Source organism: Arvicola amphibius, chromosome 7 (assembly GCF_903992535.2).
Source record: "Arvicola amphibius chromosome 7, mArvAmp1.2, whole genome shotgun sequence".
NCBI classification, from domain to species: domain Eukaryota; kingdom Metazoa; phylum Chordata; class Mammalia; order Rodentia; family Cricetidae; genus Arvicola; species Arvicola amphibius.
In genome coordinates, this window is record NC_052053.1 from 102,374,197 (window position 1) to 102,393,718 (window position 19,522).

The 19,522-nt window shown below is 44.5% G+C and overlaps 2 protein-coding genes across 2 annotated transcripts in view; both read left to right on the forward strand.

The window, feature by feature from the left end:
• Window positions 1–10,185, forward strand: part of LOC119819905 (coiled-coil domain-containing protein 170-like) — a 31,281-nt gene extending 21,096 nt beyond the window's left edge. Inside the window, exons 6-11 of the mRNA XM_042055408.1 lie at window positions 54–251; window positions 4,847–5,053; window positions 5,271–5,384; window positions 7,427–7,448; window positions 7,487–7,647; window positions 10,027–10,185. Of these exons, the coding sequence (XP_041911342.1) occupies window positions 54–251; window positions 4,847–5,053; window positions 5,271–5,384; window positions 7,427–7,448; window positions 7,487–7,647; window positions 10,027–10,185 (861 nt within the window). The remainder of the gene's footprint in view (window positions 1–53; window positions 252–4,846; window positions 5,054–5,270; window positions 5,385–7,426; window positions 7,449–7,486; window positions 7,648–10,026) is intronic.
• A 2,426-nt stretch (window positions 10,186–12,611) lies between these two features.
• Window positions 12,612–19,522, forward strand: part of Esr2 (estrogen receptor 2) — a 66,181-nt gene continuing 59,270 nt past the window's right edge. The window contains exon 1 of the mRNA XM_038338212.1: window positions 12,612–12,667. The gene's annotated coding sequence lies outside the window, so the exon portion shown is untranslated. The remainder of the gene's footprint in view (window positions 12,668–19,522) is intronic.

The following is a 19,522-nucleotide window of genomic DNA, read 5'->3' on the forward strand; positions in this document are numbered from 1 at the left end:
GGTGTGGGACACATGGACACATGGGAATGTTTACTTAATGTCATGTCTTGCAGAAAACTGAAGCCCTGCAGCAGGAAACTCAGATGCTCACTGAGAGATTGGAGCAGCTGTACCACCTTTATGAAGAAGCTGCTGCGAGGTTGCCCCAAACTGAAGGAAGTTACACTGGACAGAAAAGACCCCTGCAACACCTGGAAGGACAGGCTGCTGTCAACTACTCCCTGAGGAGTTTCGACACGGGCAGGAAGAAGGTAAGAGTCTCCCGAGGGTGACGAGGCTCTCTGGGAAAGGTCACATTTTATTTTACCTTATCAATAGCTTACACATGACTAAAGCTTCTGAGGCTATTTATGTCTTTCTATTTTGTGTGTATGTATGTGTTAGCATCTTATTCTGTAGCCCTGGCTGTGCTCAAACTCGCAGCATCCCCATCTCAGCCCCCCAGGCGCTGGGACCACAGTGTGCACCACATCTGGCTTATACTTTTCTTGAGAATGAGAAAGAGGGGAATTTGCCTCAAATCCTTATTGCTTTTGATTTTCTAAAAAAGCCCCTCATCTTTTCTTATCTCTCTTATGTATTGTGCATACATTTGATAAGTATTATGATGGCACTTGTTAATATGAATCTTATTTTTAATATTATTTTTGGACAGGGTTTAGTTTGACAATATAATATAGCCCAAGCTAGACCAAAACTCTCAATGTAGCCAAGGCTAACTTTAAATTTATAGCTCCTCTGCCCCTGTCTCCATAGTCTAGCTGAGATTAGAGACATGCACCAATTCCTCTGACTGATATATAACTTAATTCACTTTAAAAAAATTTTTTTTAAGGTGGGCAGTGGTGACACACCTTTAATCCCAGCACTTGGGAGGCAGAGGCAGGAGGATCTCTGTGAGTTCAAGGCCAGCCTGGTAACAAGAGCTAGTTTCAGGATAGGTTCCAAAGCTACAGAGAAACCCTGTCTCGAAAAAAAACCACCCCCCCCAAAAAAAAACCAAAAAAAACCCAAAACAAAAAAAAATTTAATTGCAGCTTTTTAAAAATTCTTCTTCTTCTTCTTCTTCTTCTTCTGCTTCTGCTTCTGCTTCTGCTTCTGCTTCTGCTTCTGCTTCTGCTTCTGCTTCTGCTGCTGCTGCTGCTGCTGCTGCTGCTGCTGCTGCTTCTGCTCTTCTGCTCTTCTGCTTCTTCTTCTTTTTTTTTAAATGTGCATTGGTGTTTTTCCATGGGTGTCGGGTTTCCTGGAACTGGTGTTAAGACAGCTGCAAGCTGCCATGTGGGTGCTAGGAATTAAACCGAGGTCCTCTAGAAGAGCAGCCAGTGCTCTCAGCCACCAGGCCATCCCTCCAGCTCCTTCATTCACTTTTAAATGAGACGAACAGGAAATGCACCTAAAGGAATGGCTCTCTCGTGGTGAGATTCAAGGTACCACGACAGGGGACATGATGGGCATCTGGAGGGGCACTGATGACATTCCTCAATCATTCCTGTGTATGCCATCCACCTTCTCTGCTTCCTGATTCCATGTTTCTGTGAGGGAAGGGGCAAACCAAAAGGATAGGAATGGCCGCAATTTATTTCCAGAAGTTTCTGTTTCCGTTGCAGCCACTCACCAAAGAATTCGGTGCCATGTGCTAACCTGTGCCACACTCTTCTAGAATGATCTTGCTTGAAGTACAACCTCACTCACCACTGACTAAGCTAGTCTTTGAGTCTGTTCATCCTTCAGCGTGTGTTTGTGTTGTTTCCTTTGATGTGCTGGGAATCAGAATCTCATCATGTGGCCTTGGCTGATCTGGAACTTGCTACACAGACCAGGTTGGCTGCAGACACACAGAGATCCACCTACCTTTGCCTCCCAAGTCCTGGGACCATTCAGTATTTTTTAAAAAAAAAAAAAAAAAAAAACAAGAAGCAAACAACAAAACCCAAAAACCTCTGCCGTTGGGGCTGAAGAGATGGCTCAACAGTTTAGAACACTTGTTACTCTTGCAGAGGACCTGGGTTTGATTCCCAGCACCCATATCATGGCTCACAGCTATCTGAAACTCCAGTTCTAGGGGACCTAATGCCCTAACCTGGCTTCCTCAAGAACCAGTCATGTCCATGGTATGCATACGAGAATGTAAGCAAAATGCTCCATCATTCTGAAATAATGTTTGTTTTTGCCATTTGAGACAGGATCTCACTATGCAGCTTGATATGGAGGCCAGCCAGCCTCAAACTCACAGAGCTCTGCCTGTCTCTGCAGCCATTAAAGTCCTGTGTCACCATGCCAAGCATCACTCTGAAATGATGTAGAAAACTTGCCTTATAGTAATCAAGTTTGAGCATGCCTTCTGCGCCTGCTTTTGAGCAATGATCATTTATATGCAAAAATTTAAACAATTCATTCTGTTTTAAGAAAACACAAATAGCACACCCTTTTCACTATCCTTTCAAAAGGTCTCAGGAAAGCAGTAGTAATTGCCCCATTCCTCTTTCTGCCTCTGCCATCCCAGGAACCAATTACTTAGGCATGCATCATTCAGCCGTCACTGTGGTACCTCACCATTGCAATAAAGCGAACATCACAACCAATTGAGTCTGGTGACATTTTCTGTTTGTTTGTTCCTCAGTGCATATAAAAATTCCAATGACATTATATTGTAGTCATTAAGTTTCCACTATAAATAATACATATGTCAAAACAAACTAGTAAAATGTTCTTTAGAAAGATAAAGTAGACAGCCCAGGCAAGCTTTTCTAATGAAACTGAAAACAAGCAATGCTTGCATGATGGTTTGAGCTAGAAGGGCCCCCATAGGTACATATGTTTGAATGCTTTTTTCCTAGTTGGTGGAACTGTTTTGGAAAGAATTGGGAGGTGTGGTCTTATTGGAGGAGGTGTGTCACTGGGTCTGGGCTCAGTCTTTCTCTGCCTCTAACTTGTGAATAAGAAGTAAGCTCTTAGCTTGCCTGCCGCCATGCTCCCCGCCACGATGGTCATGAACTCACCCTCTGAAACTGTAAGCAAGCCCCCCAACTTAGTGCCTCCTTTTATAAGTTGCCTTGATCATGATATCTCCTCACAGCAATAGAAAAGGAACTAAGACAATTTATATACACAGAAAAGGAAAATATAAAGGAATATTTTGCCATCTAGGGACAACAAATCAAAAATCTAAGTGTATTAAAAAACCTTGGTTTGATTTCCATCACAGTGGGGATGGGGAGAGAAGAGAGGGCAGCGAAGGGGAGAGGAAAGGGAAGGAGAGAAAACAAGGAGGGAGGAGAGGAGATTTAAAAGAAATACATTCATATAAACAATATAATGAGAAAAGTCAGGTCGAAAATCCCCAAGATACTCAGAGCACCAAGAAAGAAAACTACTGGGCTTAAGAAGTCATTCCAAGCCGGGCGGTGGTGGCGCACACCTTTAATCCCAGCACTCGGGAGGCAGAGGCAGGCGGATCTCTGTGAGTTCAAGACCAGCCTGGTCTACAAGAGCTAGGTCCAGGACAGGCTCTAGAAACTACAGGGAAACCCTGTCTCGAAAAATCAAAAAAAAAAAAAAAAAAAAAAAAAAAAGAAGTCATTCCAGTAAGGTGGTAGATAATTAATAAAGATATAAACATATGGGCTGAGGAAGCTCAGGTGGTGAAGTGCCTGCTTAGCCTAAAGGAAGTCCTACGTTCTATACCCAGTAATACATAACCAGGCACGATGGCACATGCCTGTAATCCCATCATTCTGGAGGCAGAGGCTGGAGGATCAGAAGTTTAGGGGCACCCTCAGCAACATGGTGAGTTCTAGTTCAGAACCTGTCTCACAAACCCTCCTCCAAAACACTGATAACACTCACAGACTCTGACTGGCAAGCCGGCGGCAACAGTTGTCATATGAGAATATTTTCTTTTGATTATCTTCTATGAATATATCAAATGTATGTGATAACATACATACATATATACATATATTACATACATACACACACACACTCACAACCCACACAACACAACACACAATATATATATAATATATATATATAATGATTATATATATATATATTGTTTTTTTTTTTTTCTTTTCGAGGACAGGGTTTCCCTGTAGTTTTCTAGAGCCTGTCCTGGTGGAACTAGCTCTTGTAGACCAGGCTGGCCTCGAACTCAGAGATCCGCCTGCCTCTGGCCTCCCCGAGTGCTGGGCTTAATGTGGCGTGCTGGCCACCACCGCCGGCTCTATATTTGGTTTTCAAGACAGAATTCTCTGTGTAGGCTCTGGCTTGTTCCTGGAACTTGCCTCTGTAGACAGGCTGGCCTTGAACTCAGCAGTCCACTGACCTCTGCCTCCTGCTAGGATTAAAGGCATGTGCTACCACCACCTGGCATTCTATGAATATTTTAGCACAACTGAAATAAGTGAAACCTTTAACTATATACTTTTCCATTTAGCAACATCACTATTATTTTAATAGAGATTTTAGAAGTGATTTCTAGGGAATGCATATTTTATCATGCACAATTTAGCTCTTCTGACTTGACAACTGCATGGGTTCCATTTTTTCCATTACTAATTATGCTGTACATCATGTTGTGGGTGAATATTTATCCAAATACTTAATACATTTTAATGCATTCTCAGAAAGGTGGATGAATCTGTGTTAACACATACTACTTATTATAAAATTGATTAACTCTATCTTTTATGGCACTGAGTCATTTTCATTTACACATCTGATTTTCCTGATGATTTTATTAGGTCATATTTATGCCAACAGATATTTTATTTATGCAATTAGCATTAAACCTCACCCAGAACATACTAAAGTGCAGTTCTTAATTTCAATACTCTTATCTACAAAGGAAAACTCTAGGACTCGGACTGCCCAGACAGATAAACACAGGAAGTTCAAACAGTTGGAAATGTTATTGGATATCGAGCAGAACTCGAAGATGGCTGCAGCCCCAAGAATGGAGGAGAAAATTCAGAGACTCCAGAAGCAGCTTAGCGATTTGAAACTGTCAAATAAAAACATGAAAACTCAACTGACAAGGATAAATGTCCTTAAAGTAAGTGAAGGGAGACGGGGTTGTCAGACATTCGCCGTGCTTCGGGCTCTTCCTGTTTCAGCTGCATAGTTCCCCGTCAACTCTTATACCTTTTACTTGTTTAGTTCGTTACTAAGTGGCTGAGCCAGGTTCCACCACTCACTAAGCCAAAAGAAAGAACCAAGTTAGGGGTCTGGAGAAATGGCTCAGGGGTTAAGAGCACTGGCTTCTCTTCCAGAGGATTCAGGATCAATGCCAAGCACCCATCCGATGGCTAAGAACCATCTCTAACTCCAGTTCCAGGGGATCCAACCTGACCATCTTCTCACCTCTCAGGCACTGCATGCACATGGTACATAGACATACATGCAGGCAAAACACCTAGACACCTTAAATAAAAAATACACACACACACACATATATATATACATGTATATATATATATATATGTACATATATTTTTAAAGGGCCAAATTATTAGTGGAAAGCAAAAAAAAAAAAAAAGAGATTTATTCAGTTTGGTCACATTGTGAAGAAAGACGAAGAGATCCAGTGAATGCCCCAAGTCCATCTTTGGGGACTTGAAATGAGATCACAATTTAAACATCCACATTTAGTTTGAACATTCCTGGTCAAGGTGAGGTCTTCCCTATCATTGACCCATCATTGTCTGGGACTCAGTCTCATCCCGTAAATTGGTCTGACAAGTTGTTTGAATTTTGTAAAATTTCCTCCTAACAGACAAGTTTCCCTCTGGCTGGTGACTTTTCCTTCTCCCCAGCATGAGGTTTCTGTGCAAAGCCCCATTTCTTTGGGGGTCATTGCTTGAATAGTCTGGTAATCAATTGAGAAAAAACATTATCTCCTTAGAACAGCTTCATTCCCGCTAGGTCATTTACAGTGCTGTGGCATGCGCACACGCACACACATGTGCACACACACACACACACATACACACACACACACAGGCAGGCACAAATGCATGCACAATTAAAATGTTTTTGTATACATGCAAAATAATATTAAAGCCTATAACCCAGTGGTTCTCAACCTTCCTAATGCTTCGACCCTTTAATACAGTTCCTCGTGTTGTGGTGACTCTAACATTGTTTTGTTGTTAGTTCTTAACTGCAACTTTGCTACTGTTTAATTGTAACATATATATCTGTGTTTTCTCATGGTCTTAGACAACCCCTGTCCTTCGACCCCTAGAGGGTATGCAATCCTAAGGTTGAAAACCACTGCTATAGGACAATAAATTGGATGTCTGCGAAACCCCCAGACAAAATATTGTTAATCCTGTGGAAACCCATGCATAGCTCACTATTTCTCAAGTAACTACTTGTCAAATCATCACAACCATAAACCATTTGCTTTTTGTTTTTAAAGCTTTATTTATATATTTTTATTTTATGTGCATGCACCTGTATGAGTTTGTGTGTTCAATACGCACCCAGCTGACACAGAGCTCAAGGGGACCTTGGGTCCCTTGGAGCTAGAGTTACAGGAGGTTGTGAGCAGCCTGATGTGGGTTATAGGAACCAGTCCCAGGTCCTCTGCAAGAGCTGTAAGCACTCGTATTGGCTGGGTCATCTCTCCAATGCCTTCGTTTGGTTTTCCTCTGGTGTTTGAGAAAGGATTTCACTAAAAGCTCAGGCTGGTCTAGAACTCTGATCTTCCTGCCTCAGCCTGTGAATTGCTGAGGTCACAAGTGTGCACACTCAGCTTTTACTATGGTGCCTTATTGGGTTAATAGATTGTTTTGTTTTTAACTATTTTTTTCTTCTGCTTGGGGCCTCCTAGCTTCTATACTATTTCAAGAGTTAGTTGTATTGTATCTAAAGTCAAACATGTACTAAACTGACCAGATGGGCAATAAACTGCTAGGCGGTTTATCAGGATATTTCTCTGCTGCAGAATCGGTTATTTTCTGTTTTAATATTAGGTTAACATAGAGTATAATATCATGGAAGACATAATCTGTTAGACCTCTTTAAATTCCATTTCAGTATATAAAACTGGTAGGAGAAGTAGGTTATTAGTGAATATTAAAGTGAAGAAGGAGACTCTTAATTTAAAAAACTGGTAAGATTTGCTTTCCATGTATTTTTATGAAGTTTTTTTTTAAGGCACGTGAGCCAGGAATGGTATCACAAGTCTTTAATCCCAGTGTTAGGGAAGTAGAGGCAGGAAGATCTCTGCAAATTCAAGGCTAGCTGGGTCTATTTACCAAGTTCCAGACAGGACTCTGTCGTGAGACCCTGCCCCAACACAAAGTTGAGCTGACCAGTCTGTTACTTCCAGATCTAAGCACATTTTCCTCCTTCCTTCCCCTTCCCTTTTTTTCCTCACACAGGACAAGACAATGAGAGGCTCAGGCATCTGTAACAAAAGTTGAAAGCAGTGAAAGAGAAGACCGCTGCCAAACAGACAACCTGAAAACCGCATCAGACTCGGCAGCCAAAACAGACAACCTGAAAACCGCATCAGACTCGGCAGCGCAGGCAGTGAGAGCGGAGAAGGAGAAGGTCTGCCAGGTGCCAGCCCCAGGCCCTCCTGAGCCCTCCACCACCACCAGGATCGCACTGAAGGGCGTCTCAGGACGAGAGCAAGAGGTCTCTTACAGCTAGGTTAAAAACAGATTTCATTGACGTGATCAACACTCACCTCAACTTAGACTTTAGCTAACTTTGACAAAAAGGGACATTTTGGCTAATGGCATCAGAGATGATTTGGACTACTGAGTCTCTTACAAGGCCAGATGTGTCCCCGGACACCGTAATCAGCACCTAACCCCTCACAAGGCCTTCCTTCTTCTCTTCTCGGTGTCTGTTTTGCTAGCAGCTGTTTTCTCCCATATGACAGGGAACACGGCCACTGAGAAACATGTAGTTTGATATTTCGGTTCTGTGGCAGGAGTGCATTTTATCACCTGAACAAGTCAGACAATACTGTCTTTCCGTTTTTGTCCTAAGGTAGTTCCATGTAACTTGTTATTTATTTATCCACTTTATATTTTTTTAAAGATTGCTTTGTTCCTAATCACGAGTATGTCTGTGTGAGCATGTGCTGCGTGTGTGGCGTTCTCAGAGGCCAGCGTCCCTGATCAGTCGCAGGTGACTGGTAGCCACCTGGCATGCAGTTTGGGACTTGAACTCTGGTCGTCTGAAAGAGGAATATGTGCTTGTAAGCGCTGAGCAGTCTCTCCAGCCCCTTATTCACGTTAAAGTCCTTGTATTTGTTTGCCCCATCTTTCCATCTTCCTGCTTTGGAGCACTTACCAGGTTACTAGACTAGATGATTATTTTAGCTGAACACTGCCCTCTTCTGTTGGGAAAGCAAGGTGCATGTTTTAGTTTTCTCCCTTTTTGTTTCTTCTTTTGGGTACTGGTACTGATGCAGGGCCTCTCAGATGCTAGAAAAGCACACCAAACTCTGAACCCTGCCCCTTAAACTCATCCTTTTGAGACAGGATCTTACTTAGTTGCCTGAGCTGGGCTTGAACGCCTTCTGTAGCCTAATCAGGCCTTGAGCTGCAGCTGGTGTTACAGGGACACGTGGTTTCTTGAAGTCTTTTATTTGGAGGTGGAGGGTTTACGTGCTATCTCCTTCTGCAGTACTCTCTTTCCGTATATTCCCTTAGGTCTGTCTGTCGTTCCTCTTTTCTGCGACCTTGCAGAGACTCTGCAGCCTCCCCTCTGAAATCTTGTCTTCTAGAACTGCCATCTCTGGTCTCATATGTGTCCAGCCCTCTTTCCTTTCATCTCCCACTGGTCAGTGTGCCAATCCCCCAGGTCTCAGGCGTGTTAGCAACATTGTGTCCAGGGACTAAGGCTGTCTCTGTGCCACACCATCACATCGAGTTCCCCTCCCTCTGGAGCTGCCTCTGCTGGTTCAGGAAATTCATGTCCCCCTCACATATGAAGTGAAAGCCGTTAACTTTCCTTCAGTTGGCTTTGTGGGTGATTTTTCGTTCACTGTCCTCGTTGGTTTCTTTTTCCTTTGGAGTACAGATGGGGAGATGGGCGTTGAAGGCTGCTGTCATCATTAAGCGAATCAGAAGCCCCAAAGGCAGTTTGTCACACCCAGGAGCACACGACAGAAGTACCCAGGGCAGGAGATGGAGGCACACGGGTCACCTGAGCCCAGGAGTTTTGGGCTAGACTGAGCATAGGACAAATATAAAAAAATACGCTGGCACGATGGCTCAGCGGGGTAAAGGTGCTTGCCGCCAACCTTGCCAGCCTGTGTTCAAGCCCTGGGACCCACACGGTAGAAGCAGAGAACTGAACCCCCGAAAGATGTCCTCTGACCCCCACATGCACACAGGCATGTGCAAATGAATAAAAGTAAAAAAGTCATTACATTAGGAATGAAATGTCAGTAGTAATAAAATTAGGTTTAATGTACAGAAGTACAAAATGAAAAAGAGATAATAGCCGGGTGGTGGTGGTGCACGCCTTTAATCCCAGCAGAAGCAGATGGATCTCTGTGAGTTCGAGGCCAGCCTGGTCTACAAGAGCTAGTTCTAGGACAGTTAGGGCTGTTACACAGAGAAACCCTGTCTCAAAAATCTGAGAGAGAGAGAAAGAGAGAGAGAGAGAGAGAGAGAGAGAGAGAGAGAGAGAGAGAGAGAGAGAGAGAGAGAGAGAGAGGAGAGAGAGAGAGGGGAGAGAGAGAATAATGAAGAAGTCCTGTAATCGAATGGATTTTTCTATTTTGAAAACACCGCTGTACCTAGGCATGGTATGAGCCTGGCTGTAATTGCAGCATTTGGGAGACAGAGGGAGAAGGTGAATCCAAGCCTAGCTTAGGTGTAGGACAAGACCCTCTGACCATCTCCCCATCCCCCACCCCCACTCCTGCCCACGGGATGTATTGCATTAAAGAAACGTTTCATAGAATTACATTTCAGTCTGTGCCAATTTCATCGTCCACAGTGAGTGGGTGACTCACAGCAATGACGTATTGATTTTCTTGGTGGTTTCTTACAGCTTGCTGACTTTCGAGAAACCATTATGAAGATGTTGGGATTGAACATGAAAACAGCAGACAAGGAGGCCATTAATCAGCTGAAGCTTGTGATCCAAGTTTATGAAATCTCCAACAGGGTAAAGGCAGCTTCTCACTGTGAGACCAGACAGGACAAGTGAGCACGTTCAGCCTCTACTTGCTGTTAAGAACTTACATAGGTTCTTACGGCACCGTGACAATAGCTACCTTGTGAATAAAACGCACTGGGAAAGTTTCACCTACAATCTCTTCTCTCCTGTGTTTGGTGTTTGCCTTTACTTTGTGATGATCTTTCCTCATATTTATTTCTGGCTCAGTCTTGATTGTCACTGGTGATACACTATAATTATCAAATTTCCTTTACCGACAGTATTTTAGGCAGGATATGAATCATAAACATGTTCTTAACTGCAATATTTATCATCACAGTCAATAGCCCATGTCTTGAAGGAATGATTTACTGAATAACAACCCCCCTTAGAAAAGCAGATAATGTTATATTCTCTTAATTGGATCTCTTTTTGTTTGTTTGTTTTTTTGAGACAGGTTTCTCTGTAGCTTTGGAGCTTGTACTGGAACTCGTTCTGTAGACCAGGCTGGCCTCGAACTCACAGAGATCCATCTGCCTCTGCCTCCTGATGCTGGGATTAAAGGCGTGTGCTGCCACCACCACCACCACCCAGTCTATCTTATTTAACTGGGCATATGGCTATCAGATATGACATACTGAGGGGTAGGAGAGTTCTTGTAAACAGAACGGACAGTAGACTATATTGCGGCTATTGTCCTAGCATTGAATAGTGTCTCCCTAATGTAGGCTCATTTCCCACTTACTAGTGACTGCATTCATTTACATTTGTGTTTTGAGCAAGGGTCTCACTCTGTAGCCCAGGACGGCTTCACACTCATAGCCTTTCCTATTTCTAGAGGCGGCTTCTTTTTTTCTCTCCCTTGAGACAGGAGCATGCAAGTAGCTCAGACTGGATTCAAATTCACAATCACACCTGATCACATATTCTGACTGCTGGGATTACAGGCCATGCCACTAGGCCTGGCTTCCTCATATCCTTGACTCATGGTCTTCCTTCATTTTTATTACTTTTAAGATTTATTTGTATTTTTATGAGAGTCCTGCCTGTATGTATGTATGTGCATCATATGTGTGCACTGCCCGTGGAGGCCAGAAGACGTCAGATCCTCTGACGCTGGAGTTATAGATGCTGTCCTGGAACTTGCTCTATAAACCAGGCTGGCTTCAAACTCACAGAGATCTGCCTGCCCCTGCCTCCTGAGCACCCGGATTAAAGCCGCGTGCTGCCACGCCCAGCTCCTCCCTTCATTTTAAAGCCCCCTCTGTCATGCTACCATTTCTCTGGTTCTCGTATGTGCTTCTCCAATTCCTCAAATCAGACCACTCGCACAGCCCAGAATTACGCTCCCATTTTTGACTTTTTGTATTTACATGCTGGGCAAGTGCTCTACTCCCGAACTACATCCCTAGGGCTGACTAGACTATCTTGTTTTAAGGTCAGTTTATCAACAACCTCAATCCTCTTTTGCCTTGGAACCTAATATAGTCAGGTTCGGTGATTGGACATTTTGAAGCCACTATTTAGCATCCATTAAAATTGACCACGTGTATGCTTTAGGAGCAGGCAATGCCATGCCTACACATTATGTACATATTCTATGAAAATACATTTACTATTTTACAGTGGTTTTGGTCATAATTGTACCAAGTGCATATTATCCAAACGCTCAACCATAGCCCAAGTATGGCTATCCCATCCATCGGTTCAGATCTCTTTTGGTGTTTGACAGGGAGATGTCAACTAGAAAGCTTGAATTTTCTCAGCGGCTCTAGGGCCAGACGTAAAGAGATGGAGAACTCGGGTTTGAGGAAGTGGGTCTCCTACAGAAAAATAAACACGGCGAGAAACTCAGAGGGTTGTGCTTGGTTTTTGCGGAACGCCTGTCGTGAACGGCTTGGTAACCCAAGGGCTGGAGCTACTTAGAATCTAAACTTTATCTCAAAATTAAGACAATAAGTGTGGCCTGGATCTCCGAGTTCTGATGATGGGGTTGTGGGTAGCCTCAACCATTCTGACAATTTTCTGCACTTACTGGAGTTTGCAGTACTACAAGCACCTGAGCTAGAGGGCACAGCCCCAAGACATAGTCTACTTCAGCTCTGTTCTTCAGTGGCCAAAGCAGGAGTTATGAGGCTCCGGGGATCACCCACAATTCTCCTCCATCACCTTGCCCTGGCCTTTACCTTTAAGTGTTCCCTTCCACAAGGAGGGATCCTACCCAATGTCCTTGCCTGCGGTTCAGAATACCGAAGTGGCCACCTAGGCCAGGGCCACCTTCCTGCACAGAATTTGCCTTGCGGGGTCGACCAAACTAGAGGTCTTACAGCTCCCATCAGTTCAGAAAAGTAGGCGACCTCTACCGAGCTCGCGCTGGCGGTGCTGCGCTTGCGCGCACAGTAAACGGTGTGACGCCAATCAAGGCGCGGGGGTGGTACCAGGCGGGGTCGGGGCGGGGTTGCTCTTTTGGGAGGTGTGCTGGTCTCTGCGGCGGCAGGCGGAGGACTTCCGTGACTTTGCTGCTGTGCCCAGGGTAGGAGCAGGTGACAGGTGGGGGCGACATCCTCCTGTCTCTCAATGGTTCAGCAAGACTGGGTTCCGGCTCTAAATGCGAAGATCTGGGAGGGTTTCCAGAACTTTGCAGTGTTGGCAAATAGTTCTGCGCGTGCTCCGCGTGCAAGCTTCCCCTAAGTTAGCTACACCTGTACTCAGCTGTGCAAAGATTTAAAATGCACAGATTTAATACTTTCAGAGTTTCTCACGAAGATTAGTAATTTTATGATAGCTTACCAAATTCTAACTACTGCACACCTACCCTAATATGGTCTTTGTTTATTTGTTTTTTGTTTTTGTTTTTGAGACAGGTTCTTACTATGTAACCCTGGCTGGCCAGGAACTCACTTTGTAGACCAAGCTGGCTTCAAACTCAGAGATTGCTTTCTTTCCAAGTATTACAAGTATGAGAGGCAAGGTGTGCCACAATACCCACTTCATTTCTTTTAATATATATGTAAGTCCAGATTGTGGTGGTTCATCGTTTTCTTCTGGCCTCCACAGGCACTAGGCACACACATGGAGCACATACAAGCATATAGACAATCACATATACACATAAAACAAAAATATAATTTTTTTTTTTTTTTTTTTTTTTTTTTTTGCCAGGCAGTGGGGATACAGGCCTCTAATCCCAGAACTCAGGAAGAAGAGACAGGTGGATCTCTGTGAGTTCGAGGCCAACGTGGTCTACAGCATTCCAGAAAAGCTAGAGCTACACAGAAAAACCCTATCTTGAAAAACAACAACAACAAACCAAAAGCAAACAGAAAGATAAACAGGCCAATAAAAACAGGCAAGGTTTCTTTTTTTAAGAAGGCATTTTCTTTATTTCATGTGTGTGTATATAGACGAGTGTGGGTATCCAGAGCTTGTGGAGGTCAGAGGATAATATAATTGCTGACGTCATTTCTCTCCCTCCACCTTGTGGGTTCTGAGAGATAAACTCTGGTGGCCACAGTTGGCGGTAATAGAGCTCGTCACCTCCTTAGCCATTGGCCCCTCCAGAATTTTTGTATAATTTTGATTGGTATCATTTGCCAACCCCCTATGAGGTTCTGTAATGATTTTGAAATCAACCTGCAAGTTAACACCTCTGTTATTTAGCATCCTTAACCCTTCTAAGCACACAATTGTGTCTGTTGGTAGACACAATTTTAGAGAGCCATGAGTAAGACTCTGCTATGCAGAGAGAGAGGGGGCTTCATTTTGCAGGGAAGGGTGGATGAGGGATTTGCAGGAAAATGACCAGGGACATCGGAACAGGAGCAGGGCAGACGGATGGAATAAAGTAATTTGTATGCACTGTTGATGAAAATTTGAAATGAATATGCCGTTTTAAATTGTATCTACTAAGAACTTTGGTTGTTATTTTTGTTTTTTTGAGACAGGGTTTCTTCGTGTAGCTCTGGCTGTCCTGGAACTAGTTATTGTAGACCAGTCTGTTCTCAGACTCACAGAGATCCGCCTGCCTCTGCCTCCCAAGTGCTGGGATTAAAGGCGTGTGACACCACAGCCTGGCTTCTATTAAGAACTTTTAAGGACCTGGGCAGGAGGGAAAGCTGTACGGGCTCTTGCTGTGTCTGGCACTGGTGCGGCACATGAGGACACTAGATGGGAGAGTTCCCTGGAAGCCTTGAGAGAAAAGCTCATCATTTTACCCTTTGAAATAGGCTTTTTATAGGTGTGTGTTAGCTATCACCGCCATATGTGTGATGCTAACTTTACACCTGGTACACCTCACTTGGTTCTTTATTGTCTTGAGGTTCCAGTGAGTCCTCTGGAGCCGTTTCGGTGGTTTTTATTTTTTATTTTTTTCCTTTGTGACAGAATCTCATGTAGTCTAGGCTGGTCTAGAATTGACTGTATAGACCAGCTGGCCTCAAAATTGCAGAAATCCATCTATCTTACCAGTCGTTGTGTGTGTGTGGTGTGTGTGTGTGTTTGTGAATTTATCTTAAAACAGTTATTTACTCTACGTGTATAGATTGTGTCTGAGTATATGTATTTGTATAACATGATTGCAACACCAGAGAAAGTCATAAGAGGGCATTGGATCTCCTGGAACTGAGTTATAAGTGTTGTCAGCTAGTATGATGGTGCCAGGGACCAAACCTGGGTCTTCTGCAAGGGCGGTAAGTTCTCTAAACTGCTGAGCCATCTCTTCAGCCTCTGTCTTCATTCTTAATTGTGTGCATGGGGGCGTGTCTGTGTGGAGGTATGTGTGTCTGCATGCAGATGCCCTTGGAGGCCAGAAGAGGGCATCTGATCCACAGATACCCTGAGGCTGGAGTTACTGGCACTTTTGAGCTGCCTGATGTGGGTGTTGAGAATCAACCCAGGTACTCTCCAAAAGCAATATCTGCTCTTAGCCATGGGCCAGCTCTCCAGAACCTTGTTTTTTCTGCTTTGTGAGGCAGGATCTCATGTAGCTAGAGATGGCCTTGAACTCCTTCTGTAGTCCAAGGCTAGCCTTGAACGTCTTTCTTTTGCTTTTGAGACAGGGTCTCATAACATTGCCCTGACTGTTCTGAAACTCACTATGTAGACCAGGCTGGCCTGGAAATTGCAGGAATCATCTTGTCTCTACCTCCCATGTACAGGGATTAAAGGTGTGTGCCACCATGCCTGGCGCATACCTTGCAGCCTTGAATGGATCTTCCTGCCACCACATCTTAAGTTCTGGGATCATAGGTGTGTGAGAGACACAACTCTCAGTTTTGGGGGACTTATTTGTGTGACAGAGTCTCATTTATATAACCTCAGCTAGTTTGGAACTCACTATTGGCCTTGAACTGGCAACAGCACTCCTGTTTCTGCTTCTAAGTGTTATGGTTACAGGCTGAATACAGATTACAGATTACAGGCTGGTGCCACCATGACCAGCTTCAAATGAAGCCTGAAGGGTCGGTCCTGGTTGGGTCTCAAGGAAGTTTTCTAACCGTGGTGACACTCTTGGTTCCTTTCTCAGCAGCCCCTTTCTTTCTCCCTGCTGTGCTCTGTTTGTTTAGAATCCCACACTGCTTTGTGGTCCTGTGCTCTGAGCTGGCTATACAAGCTAACTGAGCTATCCATTCCCTCAGCCCAGGCAGTTTTGCCTGAGACACAGAAGTGTTCAGGAGAGCTGATGGGAAAGCTTTCATTGCCTCCAAAGATACAAGAAAGAGTTCAGTTTTTCCTACTGAACTTACAGTTGAATGTGACCCTGCATGGCACATTCATGGCTCTCTTGGATGAGCAACCATGAGGACAGATCAGGGCACACCAAAGGCAGCAAGTAGAAGATGGAAGGGCAGATTTTATGGCAACCATGAGCTTCAGGGTTGGTCAAATTTAGAAGTTCCTCATACTAGATGCTAAATGAGATGTTGTTTTTAATGTCACGTTCTAGTCTCCCTTTGGTGACATCCTGACCAACATTTTCTATACCTGCAATGAAAGTGTTATATATTTATACCTGCTAGCTGGCTATGGGTTCATTTGCTTTACCTGTATAGAAATGGCAGGAAGGCAAAGAGAACTTCTTCAAAGGCCAGTCTCTGGAACCTTTCCTTTTCTCCAGTGTCTGTCAACTGCGGTGGCAGTAGGCAGGCAAAAGCAGTGGTAAGTGGCGCCCTCTAGTGGCAGGGCCCTCCAGGCCTGAGATATTAGGACCCTTAGCTCTCTGCCTGGGATCTCAGACTTCTGGCCCTAAAGGTTTGCTTAATCTTCAGGCGGCTGGTTGCCAACCCCTTCCACAGCTCAGTCATTGCCAGGACGATTTGAGCGTCAGCCACTTTGCCTAATTAATTAGCCTCCTTTTTGCCCTGCTCTTGGAGATGGATTTTCAATGGGTCACACTCATCCCAAAGTGATTTAAACCAATAGCGACTTGAAACTGGGCACGGTGGAACACATGTTTAATTGCAGCACGTAGGAGGCAGACACAGGCAGATCCTTGTGAGTTCAAGGCTATCCCGGTTTACCTAGCAAGTTTGAGGCTAGCCAGGCCGTCTGTGTGAGACCCTGTCTCAAAAAGAAAGAAAAGGAATGTAGCTAGTCATATTCTTTCCCATCCACTAGGGGGAGACATGAGTCCGCTGTGTAATGCTTGCAACGGTTCTAAGGATTTCTGAGTCAATGCTGGTGGACGTTTGTAGACTGTGAGGCCTGCATCAATTTCTGAAGGTCTTCAGGTCTTGCATGGTGAAGGATGTCAAATGCAGAAGGAGGACATAATCTACTCTAGGGAGTGAGGATGCTCACAGTGAGATAAATGAGCTATGCCAGGAAACTAGCTCTCTTTTTAAAAAGTAATCTAATTCCAGGACAGGCTCTAAAAAAGCTACAGAGAAACCCTGTCTCAAAAAACCAAAAAAAAAAAAAAAAAAGAAAAAATAAAAAATAAAAAGTAATCTAAATAAGTTTTTAATTATTTTTACTGTTTTACTATGTGTGTGAAGGTTTTGTCTGTGTGTATGTCTGTGCATCACTTGCATGCCTTGTCACTGTGTAAGTCAGAAGAAGGCACTGGATCCTCTGGAATGGTAAGTTCAAGACCAGCTTTGCACAGCTTAGCAAGACCTTGTATCAAAATAAAAAGTATGGCTTGGAGATAGCTCAGTGGGTAAAAATGCTTGCTCTGCAGGCACAAGGACCTGAGTTTGAATCCCCGGCACTCACATTAAAAAGCTGGGCTTGGTTGTGTGTGCCTGTAATCCCAGCACAGGGAGGCAGATCCTGAGAATTTGCTGGTCTAGACTAAACAGCGAGCTCCTGGCTCAGTGGGAGAGCCTGTCTCAAGTGACAGAGGAAGACATGTGATATCCTGCTCTAGCCTCTGCAGGCTTGTGCACAGACGTGTACCTGCAGACTCATGTGCACACAACACATACATACGACACAAACTTCCTCCTCAAGTTGCCTCCCATCAATATTTTGTTCCAGCAATAGAGAGTAAACTAGAGCCTAGGAACAGGCTGGAGACAGAGCTCAGCTGTAGAGTGCTTGGCTAGTGTGTGCGGGATGCTAGGCTCAATCCCTAGTTCTGCAAAAAACAAAGCAATGTTTTAGATTTATTTATTATGTATGGAGTGTTCTGTCTGCACGTTTGCCTACTTGCCAGATGAGGGCAACAGATCTCACTGTGGATGGTTGTGAGCCACCATGTGGTTGCTGGGAATTGAACTCAATCCTCTTAACCTCGGAGCCATCTCTCCAGCTCAAACAAAGCATTTTCTATCCACCGTTTCTCCTGTGAGATATGCTCCTGTATCGTTCCCATTTCACACACAGAGAGATCAAAGCCATGAATGTCCAGGCACACAAGTGGTAGATGAAAACTCATCCAGGCACCGGGTTCCACTCCTGCTGTGGGCAGTCTGCTGTTGTCTGCCCTACCCACAGAGCTCCTCTCCACACCACAAGGTGCGGTAGACCCCAGAATGGAGGTGCTTTTCAGTCTTCAGACTCCCTGAAAGAAGCTTCCAGAATTCCAAACAGAAAGATTAAGAAGTACTGCCAGGGAAGGCTTCACACTAGGTGTCCTGGTTTGTTTTGTCAACTCGACCCAATTGAGACCAATTGAGAAAATGCCTTCTTCGTACTGTGGGATGATGTGGGATGGCCTGGCTCACTAAGGGTGATGCCACCCTTGAGCCAGTCATTCCGGATTGTATGAAAAGCCGGCCAAGCAAGCTGACAAACAGTATTTGTCTGTGTCCTCTGCTTCAGTTTCTGCCTCTGGGCTCCTGCCTTGAGTTCCTGCCCTGACTTCCCTCAGTGATGGGCTATAAGTTGTAAATCGAAAGGAGCCCTTCCCTCCCCAGCTAGCATTTGATCAGCATCTTAAAACAGCATCATAAACTGAAACTAGGAAAGCTGGAGGATTGGGATACAAACCCAGAGAAAATCAGCACTGTTGGGGTCTGACACTCAATCTGCTCAGTTAACAGTCTCTGAGAATTACCATGAATCTCCCTCTAATAGGAACTTAAAAACACAGACAATGCTGGGTGGTGGTGCACACCTTTAATCCTAGCACTAGGGAGGCAGAGGCAACGGATCTCTGTGAGTTTGAGGCCAGCCTGGTGTACAGAGCGAGTTCTAAGACAGCCAGGCTATTACACAGTGAGACTTTTTTTTTTCCAAAAAATCGAAACCACACAGACTTCTCACCCCCTGAAAGCTACTAAGTCCCCTGCTTCCCTCTCTCATTTCTCACCTCTGCCAGAACTCTAGTAGGAGTCATTGAGTTTTTACTTCACATTTATTGTACAAAACCTTGGGAGAATAGCAATGCAGGGAGGCAGGACTTTGGAATGAAATGGGTCTGGTTGGCTACTCACTAGCTATGTGATCTCTATGTAAATTCCCCAGGTCTTTGTTTCTTCATTTGTGAGGTGGTAGCATGAATAGTACATGTCTGGTCTGATTGTCATGAGGATCCCTATCGTTTGGATCTTGAATATCCTCCAATGGCCTACGTGTTGACAGCGTGGAGTCCAGCCCCACGATACCCCTGGCAGGCAGTGGAAACTTTAGGAGGTGGGGCCTGGTGGAAGCAAGTTAGGCCACTGGGGACGTACTCCTGATGTATCCGCTGGAACTTCACCCTCTCCTCTCATTGCCTAAGGTGATGGGCTTTACCTGCCATCTTCTCTGCTTTGCTGTAAGCCTAAAGTGATGGAGCCAACCAACCAGGAACCAGGAGCCCCGAAACCATCAACCAAAGGATAGGGGAGAGTTAGACTCTCATTATATAGATCAAGCTGGCCTTGAACTCAGGATCCTCGTGCCACGGCTTCCCAAGTGCTGGGACTACAGGCACGCACCACCCCACCTACTTCAGCATCTC